General features: G+C 40.8%; 2 protein-coding genes across 5 annotated transcripts in view; one reads left to right on the top strand and one right to left on the bottom strand.

Moving 5' to 3' along the window:
• Nucleotides 1-20,340, top strand: part of LOC137997757 (uncharacterized) — a 414,333-nt gene that overhangs the window by 292,404 nt on the left and 101,589 nt on the right. The gene's annotated exons all lie outside the window — the stretch shown is intronic.
• The window catches only part of LOC137997752 (uncharacterized), an 88,448-nt gene that overhangs the window by 2,512 nt on the left and 65,596 nt on the right, over nucleotides 1-20,340 (bottom strand). For all 3 annotated transcript variants that reach the window (XM_068843963.1, XM_068843962.1, XM_068843964.1), the window contains exons 9-14: nucleotides 12,619-13,540; nucleotides 12,042-12,299; nucleotides 7,573-9,980; nucleotides 6,189-6,316; nucleotides 936-1,056; nucleotides 351-433 (exon numbers count right to left, since the gene is read on the bottom strand). In XM_068843963.1, coding sequence (XP_068700064.1) covers nucleotides 351-433; nucleotides 936-1,056; nucleotides 6,189-6,316; nucleotides 7,573-9,980; nucleotides 12,042-12,299; nucleotides 12,619-13,540 — 3,920 coding nt within the window. The remainder of the gene's footprint in view (nucleotides 1-350; nucleotides 434-935; nucleotides 1,057-6,188; nucleotides 6,317-7,572; nucleotides 9,981-12,041; nucleotides 12,300-12,618; nucleotides 13,541-20,340) is intronic.

The raw sequence follows: 20,340 nt of genomic DNA, 5'->3' as shown, positions 1-20,340 counted from the left end.
GGAAAGGATTACTTTTGTCAAATTTTCGTAGGCGAAACAACATGTATGAAAAAAATTAAAAATAAAATATGGTTGCTTGGCAACGGGCAAAAAGACAACTGAAGATCAGAGTCCTAAGAAAAGGCAGAACTCGAACCTACGATCTCTGATTTTTCAGTTAGCTTTTGCGCATGCCCGTCGCAAAGCAAACAGTTCCCAAGCTTCCCACACGCACATTACACCTTAAACATCAATAGTTGCATTTGAAAAAAAAAACTTTTCATAAGCACCGATAAAGCAAATATAATAATGACAGAACGACTGTAGAAAACAAAACAAGAACTGTATCGGACAAAGAAAATTGTACTTACATGCCATTCTGGATCATTGCTATGGCACACTCCCGATGCACCTTGTGCGAACATGGCAATATTTGACAGCCACTAAATGCATCCTAAAATAGAATGAGTTTAAATTTTAAAAATGCGTGGAAAAAGACAAAATTGAATTAAGACATCAAACGCACTCACGCCCTAGAAGTTTTAACTCCGACAGAATACCAAGACAATCAAATGAAGATGGGTTGGGCAAGGTATCCTGCGTTTAATGTCCATTCGTTATTTTGGAAATGAATGCCTGAGAGAAATCGCCAAAATCTAAGCCAATCTCTGAGGATAACACTAAATAAATTGTGATTTGCCATTGCGCTTTTTCCCGCGCTTGGCGCCGCCTGTACATAGTCGCTTTACGTTGCTATTGGTTTATTTGATGGTCTGCGTCTTTCGCGATTGGCCAGATAACAACTGTTCTAGCCCAATACAAAACTGCTGTTTGCCTGTCTCAAACAGACGCAAAACAGCAACTCGGTTATGGGCTATCGAAAAAAACTCTTGGTGTTTAACACAAAGGGACATGCAGTAGGTCAAAGAAAAATAATTCGTGAAGTTCGTGCAAACCTCCAAGCAGATGCAGCATTCATCGTGACCGGAATCGGGACGGCATTTGTGGTTTCCCTTGAGTCGTTTATCCAAACATACATTGCAAACGTCACAGTGGAATGACTTGTCAGCGTGGATTCTATGTCACAAGAAAAATAATACTAAATACCCCTAAAAGTGCGCCTCATTTTCTGTTGAGAATAGTTCACCATTTACAGTCTCTTTTATAACTACTTACTGCCCCACCTATCACCTTTTAATGCATGTACGATTTTGTTTCCACTCATATACTACCTGAACCCATGAAATTACATTCTGACCATGCGCTTTCGAAATTGATCCTTGACAAATACATATACCTTACTGGAGGATTTAGTGTGTAGTATCGTGGGATATTTTTATAGTCTCGCTGTATTTTGGCGAGCCCGTAGGGCCAGTCAAAATACAAGAGTCCACAGAGTTTTTACACCGGGAATTAAAAAACACTCGCAGAATAAATACAACCACTACATCCGGGAGCGTGTTTTTCGTATGTAACACGAGTGATCAACGACTTCACGATTCTCGCCTTTCCAACCTTTCCTGGATGAACTTGGTTTGTTCGTTGTTTGGAACGCAAAATGTTGTCGTAAGTGACGAAGATTTAAATGCATTTTCTGAACACCAAGAGAACGGGAATATCAAAACGCAAACGCTCCATGGGCCAAAGATTTTCAAGGAATTTCTCGAAAGCCGCGACGAGACAAGAGAAATAGAGGATATGTATTACTCTCGTAAAACTGCGAGCAATCATAAAAAAATCCGTACTTGTTGTGAGAAAGAAGAACGTTGACGAGTATGAGCCTTCATCTATTGGAGCTTTTGGTCAAAGCATCGACCGCTGTCTCCGAAAAAAAAATGACAATGGATTCTCCGTTCTTGACGACATGGGGATTCCACGAAGAGCAAGACGTTTTTAAAAAGAAGCAAAAGCAGTGAAAATCTATCGGCAAACGAAACCGACCAAATGCAGCAGATCCGCTCACAGATGAAGACATCGCAACGTTTAACAGCCGTGGAGTCTTAGGAACTCACTCTCCCATAGCTCTGCTGAACGCTTGTTCGTTTAACAACTGTACTTAACTCGGGATGAGGTCAGGAAAGGAACAGAGGGACCTTTGTTGGGGCGACTTGCAGATGAAGACTGATTTGGAGGGAAACCGCTTTGCTGAATGCAGCCAAAAGAGACTAACCAAAACGCGCACCGGTGAAAACCTTCGAAATCTTAGAGAAAAAAGCCTAAAATGTACGCAAACAAGAGTAACCCAGATCACCGTCCTGTTAAGACCTACAATCATAGACAAAAGTAGTCGGGAAGGTTATGTAAAAGAACGGCACCAGAGCTGTATTTAAACCGGCTTCTGTTAAAGCTCAAAAGAAATACTTTCACTTTCTCTTACATAGCCCCCCCCTCCCCCCTATTCAATGTTGGAAGGCAACTCAACAATTTCCCACTGAAATCATTCAGTTTTGCACAACATTGAAGGAGGGGGGAGGGGAGAGAAGCAATGAAGACTTCAAAAGTGCTAACTTTCCCAAACAGTTTTGTCTAGGATTGTTTGTAGTTGGCCTACAAAGACCGCCTGACCGATGTATCACTGTTTTATCTTGCTATTAACATGGCGCGCCCGATACCAGGTCTTAAGTGAACGGAGTTGATAATGTAAATTGGCCACCGTACAGAGATTCTAAAAGCTGACGTTTCGAGCGTTAGCCCTTCGTCAGAGCGAATCGAGGGATTATGGGTTACGTGTAGTTTTTATAGTAGAGTAGGAGCTACGCTATTGGTGGTAACATGGCAACGTGAAAAATAGGAATATATTAGTTAAATGAAAAGCGTTCGTTAATACCGTGAGGATTAAGGGTGCCGATTTGAAAGATGAATTTTTGTTCCAGATTCTTGCGGCTTTCCGTCGTACCTAGATGTAGGGAAAGGCCGCAGATAGCCATGTGTTTTTTGGAGTGGTTAGGCAGATTGAAATGGCGAGCGACTGGCTTGGATGCATCCTTGTCATTCTTCTCAACATCGCGAAGGTGTTCGCGGAATCGGTCACCTAATCGTCTACCTGTCTCACCAATGTATAATTTATTGCATAACGTGCAGGTTATGCAATAAATGACATTTGCGGAGGTACATGTGAAACGATCGGTGATCTTAACAGATCGCTTAGGTCCCGATATCTTGCTAGTGTTAACAATGAAAAGACAAGTTTTGCATCGTGAGCGCGCGCATTTGAAAGTGCCGGGTTGCTCGTTAGTTTTGAGCGCGCTTCTAACTAAAAAGTTGCCTACGTTTTTGTCGCGTTTGAATGAAATAAGTGGAGGTTGCGAAAAGATTCTACCAGTCTCGGGATCATTTTGGAGTAATTTAAAATTACTAAGAATGATGCTTTTGACTGCGTGATTATGAGGATGGAAAGTGAGGGTGAATGGAATTCTGTCATTCTTATCTTTTTGTGACGTTTGTAGTGATGACTGTCGATCAAATTGTTGGGCGCGATGATGGCCCGCTTTGACCACAGAGACAGGATAGCCACGTTTTTCGAAGAACTGGCACATCTCCTCTGATTTGCTGGAAAAATCGGAGTCATCACTACATAGACGTCGAAGTCTAAGAAATTGAGAATAAGGGATGGAGTTCTTGACATGTGATGGATGTGTTTTTCCAGCAAATCAGAGGAGATGTGCCAGTTCTTCGAAAAACGTGGCTATCCTGTCTCTGTGGTCAAAGCGGGCCATCATCGCGCCCAACAATTTGATCGACAGTCATCACTACAAACGTCACAAAAAGATAAGAATGACAGAATTCCATTCACCCTCACTTTCCATCCTCATAATCACGCAGTCAAAAGCATCATTCTTAGTAATTTTAAATTACTCCAAAATGATCCCGAGACTGGTAGAATCTTTTCGCAACCTCCACTTATTTCATTCAAACGCGACAAAAACGTAGGCAACTTTTTAGTTAGAAGCGCGCTCAAAACTAACGAGCAACCCGGCACTTTCAAATGCGCGCGCTCACGATGCAAAACTTGTCTTTTCATTGTTAACACTAGCAAGATATCGGGACCTAAGCGATCTGTTAAGATCACCGATCGTTTCACATGTACCTCCGCAAATGTCATTTATTGCATAACCTGCACGTTATGCAATAAATTATACATTGGTGAGACAGGTAGACGATTAGGTGACCGATTCCGCGAACACCTTCGCGATGTTGAGAAGAATGACAAGGATGCATCCAAGCCAGTCGCTCGCCATTTCAATCTGCCTAACCACTCCAAAAAACACATGGCTATCTGCGGCCTTTCCCTACATCTAGGTACGACGGAAAGCCGCAAGAATCTGGAACAAAAATTCATCTTTCAAATCGGCACCCTTAATCCTCACGGTATTAACGAACGCTTTTCATTTAACTAATATATTCCTATTTTTCACGTTGCCATGTTACCACCAATAGCGTAGCTCCTACTCTACTATAAAAACTACACGTAACCCATAATCCCTCGATTCGCTCTGACGAAGGGCTAACGCTCGAAACGTCAGCTTTTAGAATCTCTGTACGGTGGCCAATTTACATTATCAACTCCGTTGATAAAACCAAATTTTTGTATACTACTTCCCCACCGACGCAGCACCACAGTTTCTTTAGAAACTACCCCTTCATTCAGGTCTTAAGTGGTTTAAATGCTCGCCGCTTGGGGTCAATTCTCTGACAAGCATGCTCAAGAACACGATAGACGACTCGAAACGGTCAAAAACCTTGTGATTCACAGCACAATATAGCATTTGGTTCAGGAGTGATAGGATAATGATGTATCGCCAAACGAAATTGTTCAAATAAAAGGGCATAAAACGTTAACTCGTTAAACTACTTAACTTCATTCGATAAGAAACAACAACAAATTTCTGTTGTGCTGTCAAACGCTGCTAGCGCCTCTCAAAGCTTGTCAACTGTCTCGATAGAAGAGAAAACTGAGACGGCTTACTTTAACATCCGGGCGGATACCTCGTATAGGGATAACCTCTGGTATCTCTCCCTTTCATTGTCTTGCATGAATAAAGTTGGTATTTTACCGGGTTTTTTCCCAAAACTACCAGATCGAAAAAGTAATTTTTTATTCTGTTAGCCCTAAAGAGCCTTCAAAGGTTCGTAGCGAAAAGAGACTGAAAATAGCAGTATCAGATGACTAAAGTCAGAGTCAGTAATTGAATTTTTATTAAGATTATCTAAGGCTAGTTCACTTATTATTATGCCCTATCTATGTTAACCTTTCTATAATTTAGGCACCGAGTAATTTTGTTTTTTTGTTATACCCGTATTTGTATTTGCTTTTCAATCTCTACCATGATGTATATTTATTGTCCATATAATAAAAAGAAAATTACACGTTAGCTGGAAGATATGAAATTCATGTTCTCGTGGCAAGAACAATATCTCAATCGTTCGCTCACTCGTGAGATACTAGGGACCTTAAGCAAGGACGACGACAACGGCTACGAGAACGTTGTCTAAAAATATTATTTCCTGTTACTGTAATAATTTTGCGATTACTCCAAGTCGCTTGGCAAGGAGAATATGAATCCACATTGCAAGAATAAAATTGATGAGAACGGTGTGGATATTTAGAGAGAAAATTGAAAATTGGTCGCCAGGTGGTCTCGTCCTCCACATGACCTCAAATTTGATCATTTCACGTCGTTGTCAAAACGAGAACGGCAAAGAAATGTATCAAAATGTAAAACGCTCGTGCAGAGCGTGCAGAACTATTGTTTTTGCTAATTAAACCTATTGTTTTGTCGCGTTCTCGTAGCCGTCGTCGTCTTCCTTGCTTAAGCTCCCTATTTTCTTTGCCACCTGAACCCAAAATTCAGGTTCCAGTTGTTCGAAGTGTGGATAGCCCTATCCACTGGATAACTCAATTGTTTTTGCGGATAAATCACTATCCACTGGATAACTCAATTGTTTTTGCTAGTGTTTATCCGCTGCATAGTGATTTACCCGGTGGATAACGTTATCCATCGTTTGAACAACCGAGGCCATATGTTCTCGCCACTAGGTAATATCCTCTATGTGCAAATGAGAGGAATATTTCTACTCGTTTCGTGCGTTTTCTGTACAGAAACTAATACAGTTGTATGGATAATAAAAAGAAACAAGGGATTGGATTCAAAACACTTGACACACATTTTGCTCATAGAAATATAGTCTTTTCCCCCTGGTTAACTCACCGGCAGATTCCACATTTTTCACAGTGATAAGGATTCTTGTCCACGTTTGTAAAGTGCTTGCATATAGAGCAAAAATAGGCGGCCATCTTTTTACCGCATTTGCCGCAAACTCCACTGTTTTCATCAATCTTCCGAAAAAAAGTAGAAAGATAATGTGAAAACATATGTTCCAATGATTGTTGCACAAAGACAAAAAGATAAAAGCCAAGAGGCATCTTTTATCCCGAATATACCAAAATGAGGTAACCCTAAAACATAACATTGTTAATTTTACGTCAAAGGCAATGTCACGTAGTTTCACATTGCGTTACAAAGACTAAGAGTGGTGAATTTTTTCCCTTCTTTTTTTATCTTTTGAGTAAGAACTATGGTCTTGAAAGCTTTATTTTAGAACTTTATTTGAACTGCCTTATGTAGATTAATACCGTCAAGTTTCTGAGAATAACTTCGTGGAAATTGTTATAAATACACCTAAATAATTATATTACAAACAACACACTTACACACTTGTACTTAAACTGAAACTTAATAGATGGTATTCACCTGACGTCACAGCAGCCATGTTGGTGTACAGAACGGCAGCAAAAAAAGTCTTTTGGGAATTTGACTCAATTATAATGAAAAACATGAGCCATACACCTTATTCCACAACGGCCCCCATTTAAATATTCTTTTGTTTTTATTCAAATTAGCCTTTGATACCTCGTTCTTAAGCTGAAAATTCAAAAGAATATTTTATCTTGAACGAGGCAACAAGGGCCAATTTGTATGCGCATAAATCAGCGGCCATTTTGGAATAAGGTGTATAATTAATTTTGCTATTGTTTTGTGCACCAACATGGCCGTCTCATCACGTGATTGAAAACCATCTATACAAGACTACGGTACAGCTTGTAATTATCATTAACTATTATTATTATTATTATTATTATTATTATTATTATTATTATTATTATTCACTTGTACACATGTATAATTGTCATAATTGCACATTTGTACTTAATACAAGACTTTGGTAAAACTTGTGCATTAAACTAATACCTACACAAAATGCAATGGCCCCTTGTCTTTCGCAAAGAAAGAGCTTGGACAAAAACGGCGGTGATCCTTATTTGGACAATTACGAAACTGTCATTTACAGACAACTGAAAAATTCAGGTGGATTCCATGGGAATCGATCTCATGACCTCTGCAATGATGGTGCAATACTCTACCGAAAAGCCACAAGTGAGTATTGTTTATGCAAACCATGTCACTGTGATTTACTTTTTTTTTAATTAGTTCGAGCTCCCGCTTGAACCAATTTTCAAAGCTCTGTCCCTCAAAGCCGCCTGAAAGGTCAATCCCTACAGCATGGAAAAAACAAAGAAAAGAAAAGACTCACCTCTTGTTCATGCTCGCAAAAAGAGCACTTAAGGTGCGTCGCATGGCATGCTTTGGCTTCTTCGTTTTCACAGTTTCTTGATGTATTATGGCATCGATGACAAGGATAGAATTGTGTACAACAAGGGAACCGCACTCTACAATGTCGCTGGTAATGTTCGCAGAGCCACGGAGAACGCGCAGAAACTGCCTCCTGCTGCTGCGGCCATTGCTCGGCTTCCTGTATCTCTCTTTCCTCCCTCTCCCTCCTTTCTCTCTCTCGTCTTTCCCTAATCATTCGTTCCTTTCTTTCTATTTCTCGTTCAAACTGTTCCCGTTCTTCTCTTTCCCTAAGCACTCGTTCAACTAGCGCAGAGGCATCTGCCACACGTCGTTCTAAAGCTAGAAGGGAATCGTCGATTGGCTCGATATCGTTTGTTCCATTGTGTCTGTTCAACAAAGCTCCTCTGGAGTGGTCTTCATCGGCATTACGAGAACTTGGTGCAAGACTAGTCTCTGAATTACCATCACCAGATGCGGTTGAGGAAACAACTGACTTCCTACTTGTGCTATTAACAAGGCTCCGTGTATGGTTACTTGCACTGACAACAAGAGACCGACTTGTTGTAGTTGAGACAACTGTGGTGGAAGAAACACTGGAAGACGAAATGGAGAATGGAGGAGGCAAACCACAATTGTCCACAATGACCGCACTTCCAGCGGAGGCGGAGGTACCTAGTACGTGATGCCTATTAATATTTGCAAGTGAGTGGTGTCCAAGTGCTACATCAGCATTGTGTGACCTTTCATTCATGGCCTGCTCATCCTTGAATGCAGAATCACCGTCACTCATGACATGTCTTTGAGTGGTATACACTGATGGTAGCGGCCGAATTCCAGCAACACCACTACCCCTCAATGTGAAGTCCGAACTAGTTAATCCATAAGCAAAACCCGAACGGGTGATTTCTGAAACTGTGTTACTCTGCCAATGCGTGTGCGTGTTATGTTGGACGGAAGAAAAATAAGACTCCCTGCTATAATCTTTTTGCCCTGTAACTTCATGTTCAATATTCAGCAATCCATCAACATTATTTACACCTTTGCTTGATGAACCATTCCAACCCAAAGTGACATTACTTAGTCCTGTCTGATTACGCAAAGGTGCCGCTGCACCATGTGCACTGTTTCCATACAAGCTTTCATTGTTAGAACTTCCACCGAGTAATCCTACTCTTTCAAAACCACCAATAGAGACATTTGAAAAAGCAATACCATCTGATCTCACATACGACTTATTCCCCACTGCCGCCGCCTGACAAGCTCCGAAATATGGCTTAACTCTGTAAGCTTCTGATGCATTTGTCTTTCCATCAACAAAAGAAGTTACCTGCGATGTATCATTACCGAGAAATGAAAAATCCCTGCCACTTGCATACAGACTTTCATGAACAGCTTTGTCTTGTGAATGTCGTACTAAGAAATCCCCAGCCAAGCCATCGGATACAGGGCTGGCGATTGGTGGGGGCGGAGGTGGTGATATAGCAACCTGTGGACGTTGTCTTTGAGAGATTTTGGGTCGAGCGCCCAAACGTTCCCAGTCAGTCGAAGAGGAACTGGATTCATCAGATTCATGCATTCTCAATGTTGTTTGACCATGTGCACTGGAACTTTGCTGCAGCTGGAGGGGATTTGCATCATCAACATGTGAGCTAACTGGATCAGTCGAACGGCAGAAGGAAGAGCTATCTGAAGAATCGATCTGTGAATCATACTCACTGACAGATAATGGAAATGTTTTTGTGTCAGACGGTTTTGTTCCCGATGCCCCATAAAACGAATCAACAGACTGTCCTTTAATATTTTCAACCTCAGTATTTCCCCCATCAGTTACATCATCTGTACAGTTCATTACCTGAGCTTGTCCTGGACCCTCCTCTTCCCTGCTGCCTGTATTGAGGTTACTCTCATTGGCGATTTCACCAGGTGCCGCAGCAGAATGAGAAGTTAAGACCACTTCTGGTGCTTTAGCTGACTTCTTGGAAGAGCCTTGTGAGCTGCTTCTCGAACAAACCGGGCTACCTTCAGCAGTGCGTAAAGCATTAACACATACGCTGCTAGCACCACTTGATGGGCCACTTTGTTCAGAAGAGACGGGGACACAAATTCCCTCTTTGTCATTGGTTCCGACACTTTCCATGGACAGAGGATCATTATCCTCAATGTTAATTGACACAGGATTCTCACTGTCAATATCAAAAGAAGCGGATGTAGACAAGTCGTAGACATGATCTGGTGTAAACTTCTGGCCATTGTCTTCACTTGTGTGTGCAAAACCCATTGTGGACGTGCAAGATTTCAGAGTTGTACATCTTTCTCCACCTTGGTCATCTCTGGATGGTAAGGAAGCTGATGATGTTCCAGCACTTTCTAAAATTTCACACATTATGGCAAAGTTAATGCATGTACCGTAGCTGTATCAGAGAGGAGAACAACGCATGTAAGTGGAACAAAACAGGATCAAAACAAGTATATGTACATCGACAGGGAGAAGTGATCCCCGCACTCCTCTTGACGATTTAAGCAACCACCTCTCGTAGAAACCTAAAAAACTGAGTAAATGGCTTCATTACTCAGCTGGTAGAGCACTGAACCAGCATCGCAGAGGTCATGAGTTCGAATCCCGTTGAAGCCAATTGATTAAGTGCAACGCGTCTTTCTGTGGCTACGCAACAAACTTTCGCATTTGACAACTACGCTTAAATACGTCAACTCAACAACTCATGGAACGGTGTTCAACTTACAATCGAGCGAACTTTGCAAGGAGGCGTGACCGTCAATCAAATTTGTTAGCTGGTCACAGTAAGGCGCGTCGCACTGTAAAAGGTCGCGATTAGTGCGAGGATCACTTCTCCCTTTCATCTATAACCCGCACTTAAAATATATACATGATAAATTTCTTTTCTATGTCCACTGCAACAGTGGCTGAGGGACAGCATGTAAAATACTGGAACATGTATGGAAAAGAAAGCACAATGTGATCTTAACAATTTATTTACTAGCAATGGTCATGGTGGAGGGGATACAGTCTGTACTCCCATACAAGTAAACATAACTAATTTGAAAGCACTCTTAAAACTCATCCCACCCAGGACTCAACTTTTCACAAAGACATTCTGTTTGTGTCCACAAGCCTTTCTCCCCAACAAGGAATGCGTGATCAATCCCCAAGAGCATCTGAGTGGAATACCAAGGATCATACATACTAAGATTCTTTCAAAGATACTACTTGCAACGTTCCACGATCATTCCACCTCTGCACCAGCTCGAAAATGTTAGAGGCAGAAATTTTAAACTTGTGTTGTGTTCCGCACAGAATATAAGGTTATTTCTCAGCCAGCACAGGGTTTCAAGACTAATTATCAAATTCGTGGCTCATCTTGAGACTTTTCTCTCTGTCGCTTTTGATGACTTTCCCACCCTCAATCTATTCTTTAATGGAATAATCTGTGGATTTGTCCATTCTCGTTACCCCACGACATCTTCTGCGATTCATTCTAGAGAATCTGCACAAGCACTATTGAAACTCCTGTTAAAGCCACTCTTTCTTTGACGAAGCCTACATCAATAGATATTATGGAGTTTAAGAAACGATGATGTATACAGTAACAATGCCACAAAGCAATGTCATTGGCTAAAAGTGGAAAAAATAACCGTGCTGCACATGCGGAGGCCTGCATTCTAGCAGAATGTCATACTTTTGTGGTACTTTGCTTAACGACGATGTGACATTTTGAAATTTGAGGTTTTGACAACAACATGAGCATAGAGATGAAAAGCTTTCATTCGCCACTTGGCACTAACTCTAAAAGCGCTTGTACCAATTTACTTTTAGAATATATCACCCACAGATCGACTTTCACATGACCTTGAAAAATAGACGTAAAAACAGAATTTAAACAAAAATTCAAAACATTTAATTGGCTTATCAAACAAAAACAAACGAGTGCAAATTTTCATTGGCTCAGCAAACACGGATGCAAACAACGTCATCTCTCCATGAAACGTTCTGGAAAGCGAATGGCATTTCGCTTTGAGGTCATTTGATTGGGCAATCGAACTGTTTACTGCCCAAATTAGGAGTTTTCCTTGGTGGGAATTAGGAGAAGCTTTGTTTTAATCTTGCCAAGCATTGGTCCGTGAAACAAATTGCAAACACTTTTTCAAGGTCATACAAAAGTCGTTCGATTGTGCGATGTGAACGAGATGGGATAATTGAGAAAGACTCAGTAGTGTAAAGGTGTACTTTGAGGTGATGTTTACATCAACGTTGCTGCCATAGATCTTAAATTCCCTATTCTCTTCTTTTTCAAATCCCATGACACATCTTCTTTATCCACCAAAATTTCAAATACGTAATCAAATACGCAAAGTAGAGAATTAATTTTGTCATGACAGAATCTATTTTGCCATGGGTCAGGGAATCCATACCACTGTTTTTACTCCCAAGAGGGGGTGATCCAAGTTTCTCGAGGAGGTCAAAGCGCTGGATCCCTTTAAGCAGCTCTCCAATGTCTCTGCACGGGTGTTCACTGACTCTTTCCACTTCTTTTAACAGTTCAAATCCCACCTTCATCTTGTGAAGCCTGAAACCATCAACTTTGCCCCTGGCCAGATTCTTCATCTGTTTGAATTCCTCACGTGATAATGAATTAGAAATCTCTATAAACCTTGCTTGCAAGTTAAAATCTGTCAAAATAATATTACACAACAGAGGTAAACGTTAGCTTTGAAAACAAAAACAAAAATGATCTTCCACAATCCCCATGGCAAATTTTGGAGTTACTTAGCAAGGGGTGTTGGTTCTTTCGCACGCTTAAGAATTTGGAATGTGTTTTACCCTTATGGGTGGAGGGATACCGTAACTCAGTGCTGTGAACCAATGAAGATCCACCAATTTTGACAATCACTCATGCAATAAAACACAATAAAGAAAGAAAAATGAGTCATAAGAATGATTTAGGGACCTGAAAGGTCTAACTGCAGTATGAAAATACCGTTCACATACCTGGCTTGTCTTCAAGAGAAGCTGTTCGACCAAGAAGTCTCCGATTGGCACTTAAACATTTGGATGATGTACTGCCCCCACAACATCTACTGTTGTCACCAGTAAATGCTCTGGGCGCTGAAAGAAGTTTGCCACTACGTTTCTCTCTGTCTTCAAGAAACAGATATCGTCCAAGGTCGGCTTTGAGTTGCTGTTTTTCTGCCTCAGTCTGCCTTAGCTTTTCCTGCAATTTGTTTATTTGTTCTTGTAAATCAAAGCAATTATTCTGAGAGGTTGCAGACTCCTCATCCTTGCTTAACACAAAACAATCAATTCCACTATTTCTGGAACCTCTCACTCCAATACCTTCTGCAGCTGACAATTCTGTTTCCACCAAGGGAATTTTACATTGTGGATGACAGTTTGCTCCAATCTGCACATCAGGACATTCTTTAGACTCTCCAAAAGGCTGTTCACCGGTCACATTGCTTTCCAGTTGTTTCAGAACACCGTCTATTGAATCACAGTTATCTGGGGTTTCCTCCTCACTTAATTGAGATTTTAGCTGACACATTTCTGCATATCGGTGCGTTTCCTCGGTGTCTGATTTATTTTGCACTTTGGCTAGGCAGCGATCAGCCAAATCTACATCTGACCACTCACAAGGCTCCCCTTCAAATTTTTCATGAAGACTAATGCACCCACTTGGGGATGACGATGCAGAAGGTAATGAATCGCGGGAACAAAATGATTCTGGGCTTACTGGTACTGAGTTCCAAGAAGACGCCGAAAGAAAATCTGCTGACAGCAAGGAGCGCTCCTCAACGCCACTATCAGGAACGACACTATTTAAAGCCTCATGCTCGGGTGTGACATTTCTGTCACTTAAAAGGTACTCCAACAGGCGTAAATAAACATCTGCATGGCTTCCAGAACAAACTTCCTGTTTAACATGCAGACAAAAATAACATTTTTAATGATGATTGCAAGAACAAAAAGCCATATATCATTATAACATACTGCAAATTATACTTTGATGTATAATAATCAAGACACTTCATTTCATGGACTTTTCCCAGTTATGGTAACAAATCCAAATCACACGAATGCATTAACCAACATGTCACTGACTCAGTCATCAAGAATCTTTGAAGTTCCTCTCATGCATCAGCATTGTGTTGGTAGCACTCTTTTTACCTTGAAGAATTTTGAAGAGATGTGCTACACATCCCACCAAGGGTCTTTACCATATTTAAAACACTGTATCTGTTTTCGGACAGTGACCAACGTGTTGGTCGTGTGTCAGCTGACACATTTTACTGGTCAGATGACACATGAGTTGAATGTTGATGTGTTGACCAACACATTGGTGGGACACATTCGTCGAGGAAGGCATGTATGGCTTGGTAAAAGAAGGCAGTGCAGCCCCGTGATTGGGGCATTTGCCCAGAGATTCGAAGATCCCAAGGTTAAGACCAGTTCCCTATTGGGATTCATAACAGTTTTTTTGGGTTTTTTTTTTTTGTTTTTGTTTCTGTTCTGTTGTCATTTTGTTGATTAAACCAGAAAAGCCCCTCAGGGGACAAGTCAACTAAGCATGGACATGTTTATTTGTATATATAACCCTTTTCTCTTTCACTATTCCCAACAATTTTCGGTAGAAATTATTTCTTGGACCTGAAAGGAAGATGTGATTAAGTGATACATAGTTAACTTTTAAAAAGCAATAATTATTAAGAATAAAGTGAAATAATTTTCATCCTCAATTCACTATACTAAATTTAAGGATAATACTATTTAAGAGACAAAAATTTGAATCACAGGTCAAGCAGTCAAGTAAAGGCACTCCAGTCTTCCCTATCCTAGAAAGAAGGGATCATGCTCACTCTTAATGGCACTTGTCGGACAAAAGGGGCCCAATACTTGATTGACTCCTTGTAAGAGCTAAAATGACTTAGATAAGTACAGTATGGAGAGAAAAAAGTCCACTCTTGTATTCGTCTAGAATGGGCATCCTATCAATGGATCTCTACATAAGTCTGCATTTAACACCCAGGCTACAGTCCACATTCCGTATTTTTGTCCTGGCCTGGCTAACAGCTGCGCAGGTCATTGAGCAAACCTTGACTTTCACACACATCCAGGATACAAGGAAATTTACTTGGACACTACTACCGGGCAACTTGTGAAAAAGTTAAACAATGCACACAGAACAGAGATGACTTAAGGTCACAACAAAATTCATCTATGAAGTACAGTAAGTGTGAATTGTTTAGGGTAATAATAATTCATCCACTAATACATCAGTCAATTATAGAAGGAGCATTGAATCAGACAAATTATCTTATGGCCAGTTGGTTTCTACAGTTAAACTACTATGAATAGTTTAGCTGGAGGGATCAAACATCGGTTATAATTCATACACAGACAAAAAATAAAGAGACAGATTATCCGACACTAGAACATATTTGACCATCCTTGGTTCACTTCAATGTGCAGTCCGCAAACAAGGCAGCTGCCACATTCCTAGCTATGCTATGTATGTGTTATGCTTACTGTAGTTAATTTTTTTTTTCCAACTTAACTGTCTATAACACTTGTATCTATGACAGAGTGAAGTTATGTTTGGTCTTCCAGTCAAAAGTGAACAGTCTTCCCCTTGGTACTGTAGCCAAACCATCTTCACTACCTTTCCATTAATTAGCCACCATGGATTCCATGTTAATTTGCCCAAGAACTCAAGCCCAAAAGCTATTTATAAATAGTCCTCTGCTGTTACTAGGGTAATATTGGCTCCTGGTACTACTAGCTGTCTGTAGTGCAGAATATGCACTTTTTTGGATAACTGAAAAATTAATGCATACAATGGCTTTGCTGAAATTATAATTTCTAACATCTCATTGTTGCATGGCTGCCTTTTCACTTAGCAAATTCTAAAGGTGTGTGAATGTGTCCAAGCTGTAGGAAACCAAGCTACTCCTGTTACTCTATTCTTAGCAGTACAGGCGAACCACAAGCAATCCCTATTACTGTTGTGTGACCCTGCAGACCTTGAACCTCTTCTCACCTCAGTGAGCACTCCCAAAAAGGCTGCCTTTGACACTCATCAATGTCAGTCCATCTTACTCTTCTTTGAAATTGTAACTTATTAAACGCTTGCAAAGATCTGCAGTCTTAAATGAGAAATGTTGCCAACGTCAACACTAGAACTAGTTCAATCTTCTGTCCCTTCCCTGGTGTTCACTTGTACAGGTTCAGTCAGGTATGAGTGACCAAAAAAATTGACAAGTTCAAAACCAGGATCAGATCAGAGCATTCTCCTGCCCTGCTCACAGGGTACAAGAACTTCACCAAGGTGTGCATCCCATGTTTTTCCACCACCGCACCAGAAATAACTTGGAAGACAACAGGGCCCTTTTAAGGAGGATCCAACTCAAGGCAGTCAAAAACACTGTTCCTTCAAAAGTGGCCACATCCAAGCACTGCCTGTCAAGGTGGGAGGGATTGCCCAAAAAGGAAATGAGAAATCACGTTCAGTCAGGTATGAGTGACCAAAAAAATTGACAAGTTCAAAACCAGGATCAGATCAAAGCATTCCCCTGCCCTGCTCACAGAGTACATTAAACTTCACCAAGGTGTGCATCCCATGTTTTCCCACCACCACACCTGAAATAACTTGGAAGACAACAGGTCCCTTTTTGGGAGGATCCTACTCAAGGCAGTCAAAAATGATGTTCCTTCAAAAATGGCCACATCCAAGCACTGCCTGTCAAGGTGGGACTGATTGCCCAAAAAGGAAATGAGTACTGGTGATAAACATTCCTCTCTTTCAAAAGGAATTAACAAAAATTAATGATTAATGGTAGCTCACAACAAAACCCTATAAGATCTTGGAAATACATTGAGCAACTAGTACTGGAAATACTATAGCACTGCACCAAGGGATTTCTTTATTCATTTATGATAAGGACAAGCAAGAAGTTTGAAAAAACTATTTCCAGGGCGTTAGAAACAGTGTACTTCCCGCTTCCCTCCAAAACACAATAATAATGTTAACAACCATGGAGATGCAGTGTTTTCCAAGTCTGGAGTCTGTAAGAAACTGGCCAAAAACATCCAAGTTGGCTGGCCAGGCTGGCACATCTACACACTGCTCACAGTACAACTTGCACTAGCTTTCCACCACTGGGATATCATCTTGAATGAGCATGACTAAGTTGATGCCCTATTTTTGGACCTTACTGAAACATCTGATAAAGGGCTCAAACACTTGTGTATAATCTCAGTCAGTAAAACATAAACGTGAAGGCCGAGCTTGGATTTATGCATTTCCTCAAAACCAGACCTAACTGCAGAACGTAGTTGGGAAGGGCACTCACTCTCCTGTCACCTCAGGAGTACCACAAGGCTCTGTTTTGGAATCTACCCTCTTCTCAATTGTCATCAATGATTTGTTGAAGAAACAAAGTTGCAGCTATGTCTATTTGCCGATGACCACATGGTGTGGCACAGTGGTTAGGGTGCTTGCCTTGAGATCCGGAGATCTCGTTTCGTTGTTTCATTGGCCCTGAAAAGCCCCTATGGGGAGCAGTCAATTAAGTATGTATGTATGTACATTGAGCTATTAAATCCCCACAAAATTTCCAAACATTTCATGAGGACTCACAAAACCTAACTAAATGGGCATCTGATCGAAATAAGGACTTCAGTGAATCAATGCTGTGTTATGAATATGTGCAAACCATATGAAGTTGTTTACTCTACTAATGCTCTACTAACGCTGAACAATTGTCTAAGGTTCCCGCATGCAATTATCTTGTTACTAGGAGCATGTTAACTCTGCAGGGGGAGGGTGGGTGGTGCACATTAATCTAACACTCCCACTATGGTTAACAAGAAAGGTTTGATTCGAAGGTCACTGAAAGTGAAAGCTTGTGGGAGGGATGTTGAAGAGAGAGGATATATGACACTTGTTTGAACATCACTTGAGTATGCAACATCCTCAACAAACCCCTTAACTGAGAGAGATGATAAACGACTGAAGGAGATTTAACCAAACACAGTTCAATTTGTATGTAGACTAGTGATTATAAACTTCAGACAAGTGCATCTGGCAATGTGATGTCACTTGGTAGGAACTGCTTTGCTTATTATACAGGCCTTTTCTACACCATAATCTTGTTATTTTTAAAGATGTCTCTCCTGTTTACTTGCACACCCTAGAAAATGGTATGGATACTAAAGGACATCAACTGCATTACCAGCAACCCCAATCCAGTTTGAAAGATATATATGAAATACATCATATATTATTGCACTGCGGGTATGAAATCAAATAAAACCATGTTGCCTCACAGTTATGAGTGCAAATTCATTTGCATCAAGAAGCCTGAAAATTTTCAGGACTTCAACGGGGTTTGAACCCGCAACCTCGCAAAACTGGTGCGATGCTCTAACCAACTGAGCTATGAAGCCACTGACGTTGGGAGCTGGTCACTTCTGGGTTCACAATTTTCCCTGATAAGTAATGAGTGAAAGATATATATGAAATACATCATATATTATTGCACTGCAGGTATGAAATCAAATGAAACCATGTTGCCTCGCAGTTATGAACGCAAATTCATTTGCATCGAGAAGACTGAAAATTTTCAGGACTTCAACGGGATTTGAACCCACAACCTCGCAATACCGGTGCAATGCTCTAACCAACTGAGCTATGAAGCAACTGATGTTGGGAGCTGGTCACTTCTGGGTTCTCAATTTCCCGTGATAAGTAATAATGAGTGAAAGATATATATGAAATACATCATATATTATTGCACTGCGGTTATGAAATCAAATGAATTCATGTTGCCTCGCAGTTATGAGTGCAAATTCATTTGCGTGGAGTAGTCTGAAAATTTTCAGGACTAAAACAGGGTTTGAACCCGCGACCTCCCTATACTGGTGCGATGCTCTAACCAACTAAGCTATGAAGCCACTGACGTTGGGAGCTGGTCACTTCTGGGTTCAAAATTTCCCCTGATAAGTAACGAGTGAAAGATATATATGAAATACATCATATATTATTGCACTGCAGGTATGAAATCAAATGAAACCATGTTGCCTCGCAGTTATGAGTGCAAATTCATTTGCATCAAGAAGACTGAAAAATTTAAGGACTTCAACGGGATTTGAACCCACAACCTCGCAATACTGGTGCAATGCTCTAACCAACTGAGCTATGAAGCAACTGACGTTGGAAGCTGGTCACTTCTGGGTTCTCAATCTCCCATGATAAGTAATAATGAGTGAAAGATATATATGAAATACATCATATATTATTGCACTGCGGTTATGAAATCAAATGAATTCATGTTGCCTTGCAGTTATGAGTGCAAATTCATTTGCATGGAGAAGCCTGAAAATTTTCAGGACTAAAACAGGGTTTGAACCCGCGACCTCGCGATACCGGTGCGATGCTCTAACCAACTGAGCTATGAAGCCACTGACGTTGGCAGCTGGTCACTTCTGGGTTCACAATTTCCCCTGATAAGTAATGAGTGAAACATATATATGAAATACATCATATATTATTGCACTGCAGGTATGAAATCAAATGAAACCATGTTGCCTCGCAGTTATGAGTGCAAATTCATTTGCATCGAGAAGACTGAAAATTTTCAGGACTTCAACGGGATTTGAACCCACAACCTCGCAATACCGGTGCAATGCTCTAACCAACTGAGCTGTGAAGCAACTGACGTTGGAAGCTGCTCACTTCTGGGTTCTCAATCTCCCATGATAAGTAATAATGAGTGAAAGATATATATGAAATACATCATATATTATTGCACTGCGGTTATGAAATCAAATGAATTCATGTTGCCTTGCAGTTATGAGTGCAAATTCATTTGCATGGAGAAGCCTGAAAATTTTCAGGACTAAAACAGGGTTTGAACCCGCGACCTCGCGATACCGGTGCGATGCTCTAACCAACTGAGCTATGAAGCCACTGACGTTGGGAGCTGGTCACTTCTGGGTTCACAATTTCCCCTGATAAATAATGAGTGAAAGATATATATGAAATACATCATATATTATTGCACTGCAGGTACGAAATCAAATGAAACCATGTTGCCTCGCAGTTATGAGCGCAAATTCATTTGCATTGAGAAGACTGAAAAATTTCAGGACTTCAACGGGGTTTAAACCCAAAACCTCGCAATACCGGTGCAATGGTCTAACCAACTGAGCTATGAAGCAACTGATGTTGGGAGCTGGTCACTTCTGGGTTCTCAATTTCCCATGATAAGTAATAATGAGTGAAAGATGTATATGAAATACATCATTTATTATTGCACTGCGGTTATGAAATCAAGTGAATTCATGTTGCCTCGCAGTTATGAGTGCAAATTCATTTGCGTGGAGAAGCCTGAAAATTTTCAGGACTAAAACAGGGTTTGAACCCGCGACCTCGCGATACCGGTGCAATGCTCTAACCAACTGAGCTATGAAGCCACTGACGTTGGGAGCTGGTCACTTCTGGGTTCACAATTTCCCCTGATAAGTAATGAGTGAAAGATATATATGAAATACATCATATATTATTGCACTGCAGGTATGAAATCAAATGAAACCATGTTGCCTTGCAGTTATGAGCACAAATTCATTTGCATCGACAAGACTGAAAAATTTCAGGACTTCAACGGGATTTGAACCCACAACCTCGCAATACCGGTGCAATGCTCTAACCAACTG

The sequence above is a fragment of the Montipora foliosa genome, chromosome 3, assembly GCF_036669935.1.
Source record: "Montipora foliosa isolate CH-2021 chromosome 3, ASM3666993v2, whole genome shotgun sequence".
Taxonomy (NCBI): domain Eukaryota; kingdom Metazoa; phylum Cnidaria; class Anthozoa; order Scleractinia; family Acroporidae; genus Montipora; species Montipora foliosa.
This window is presented reverse-complemented; position numbering and strand designations above follow the sequence as displayed.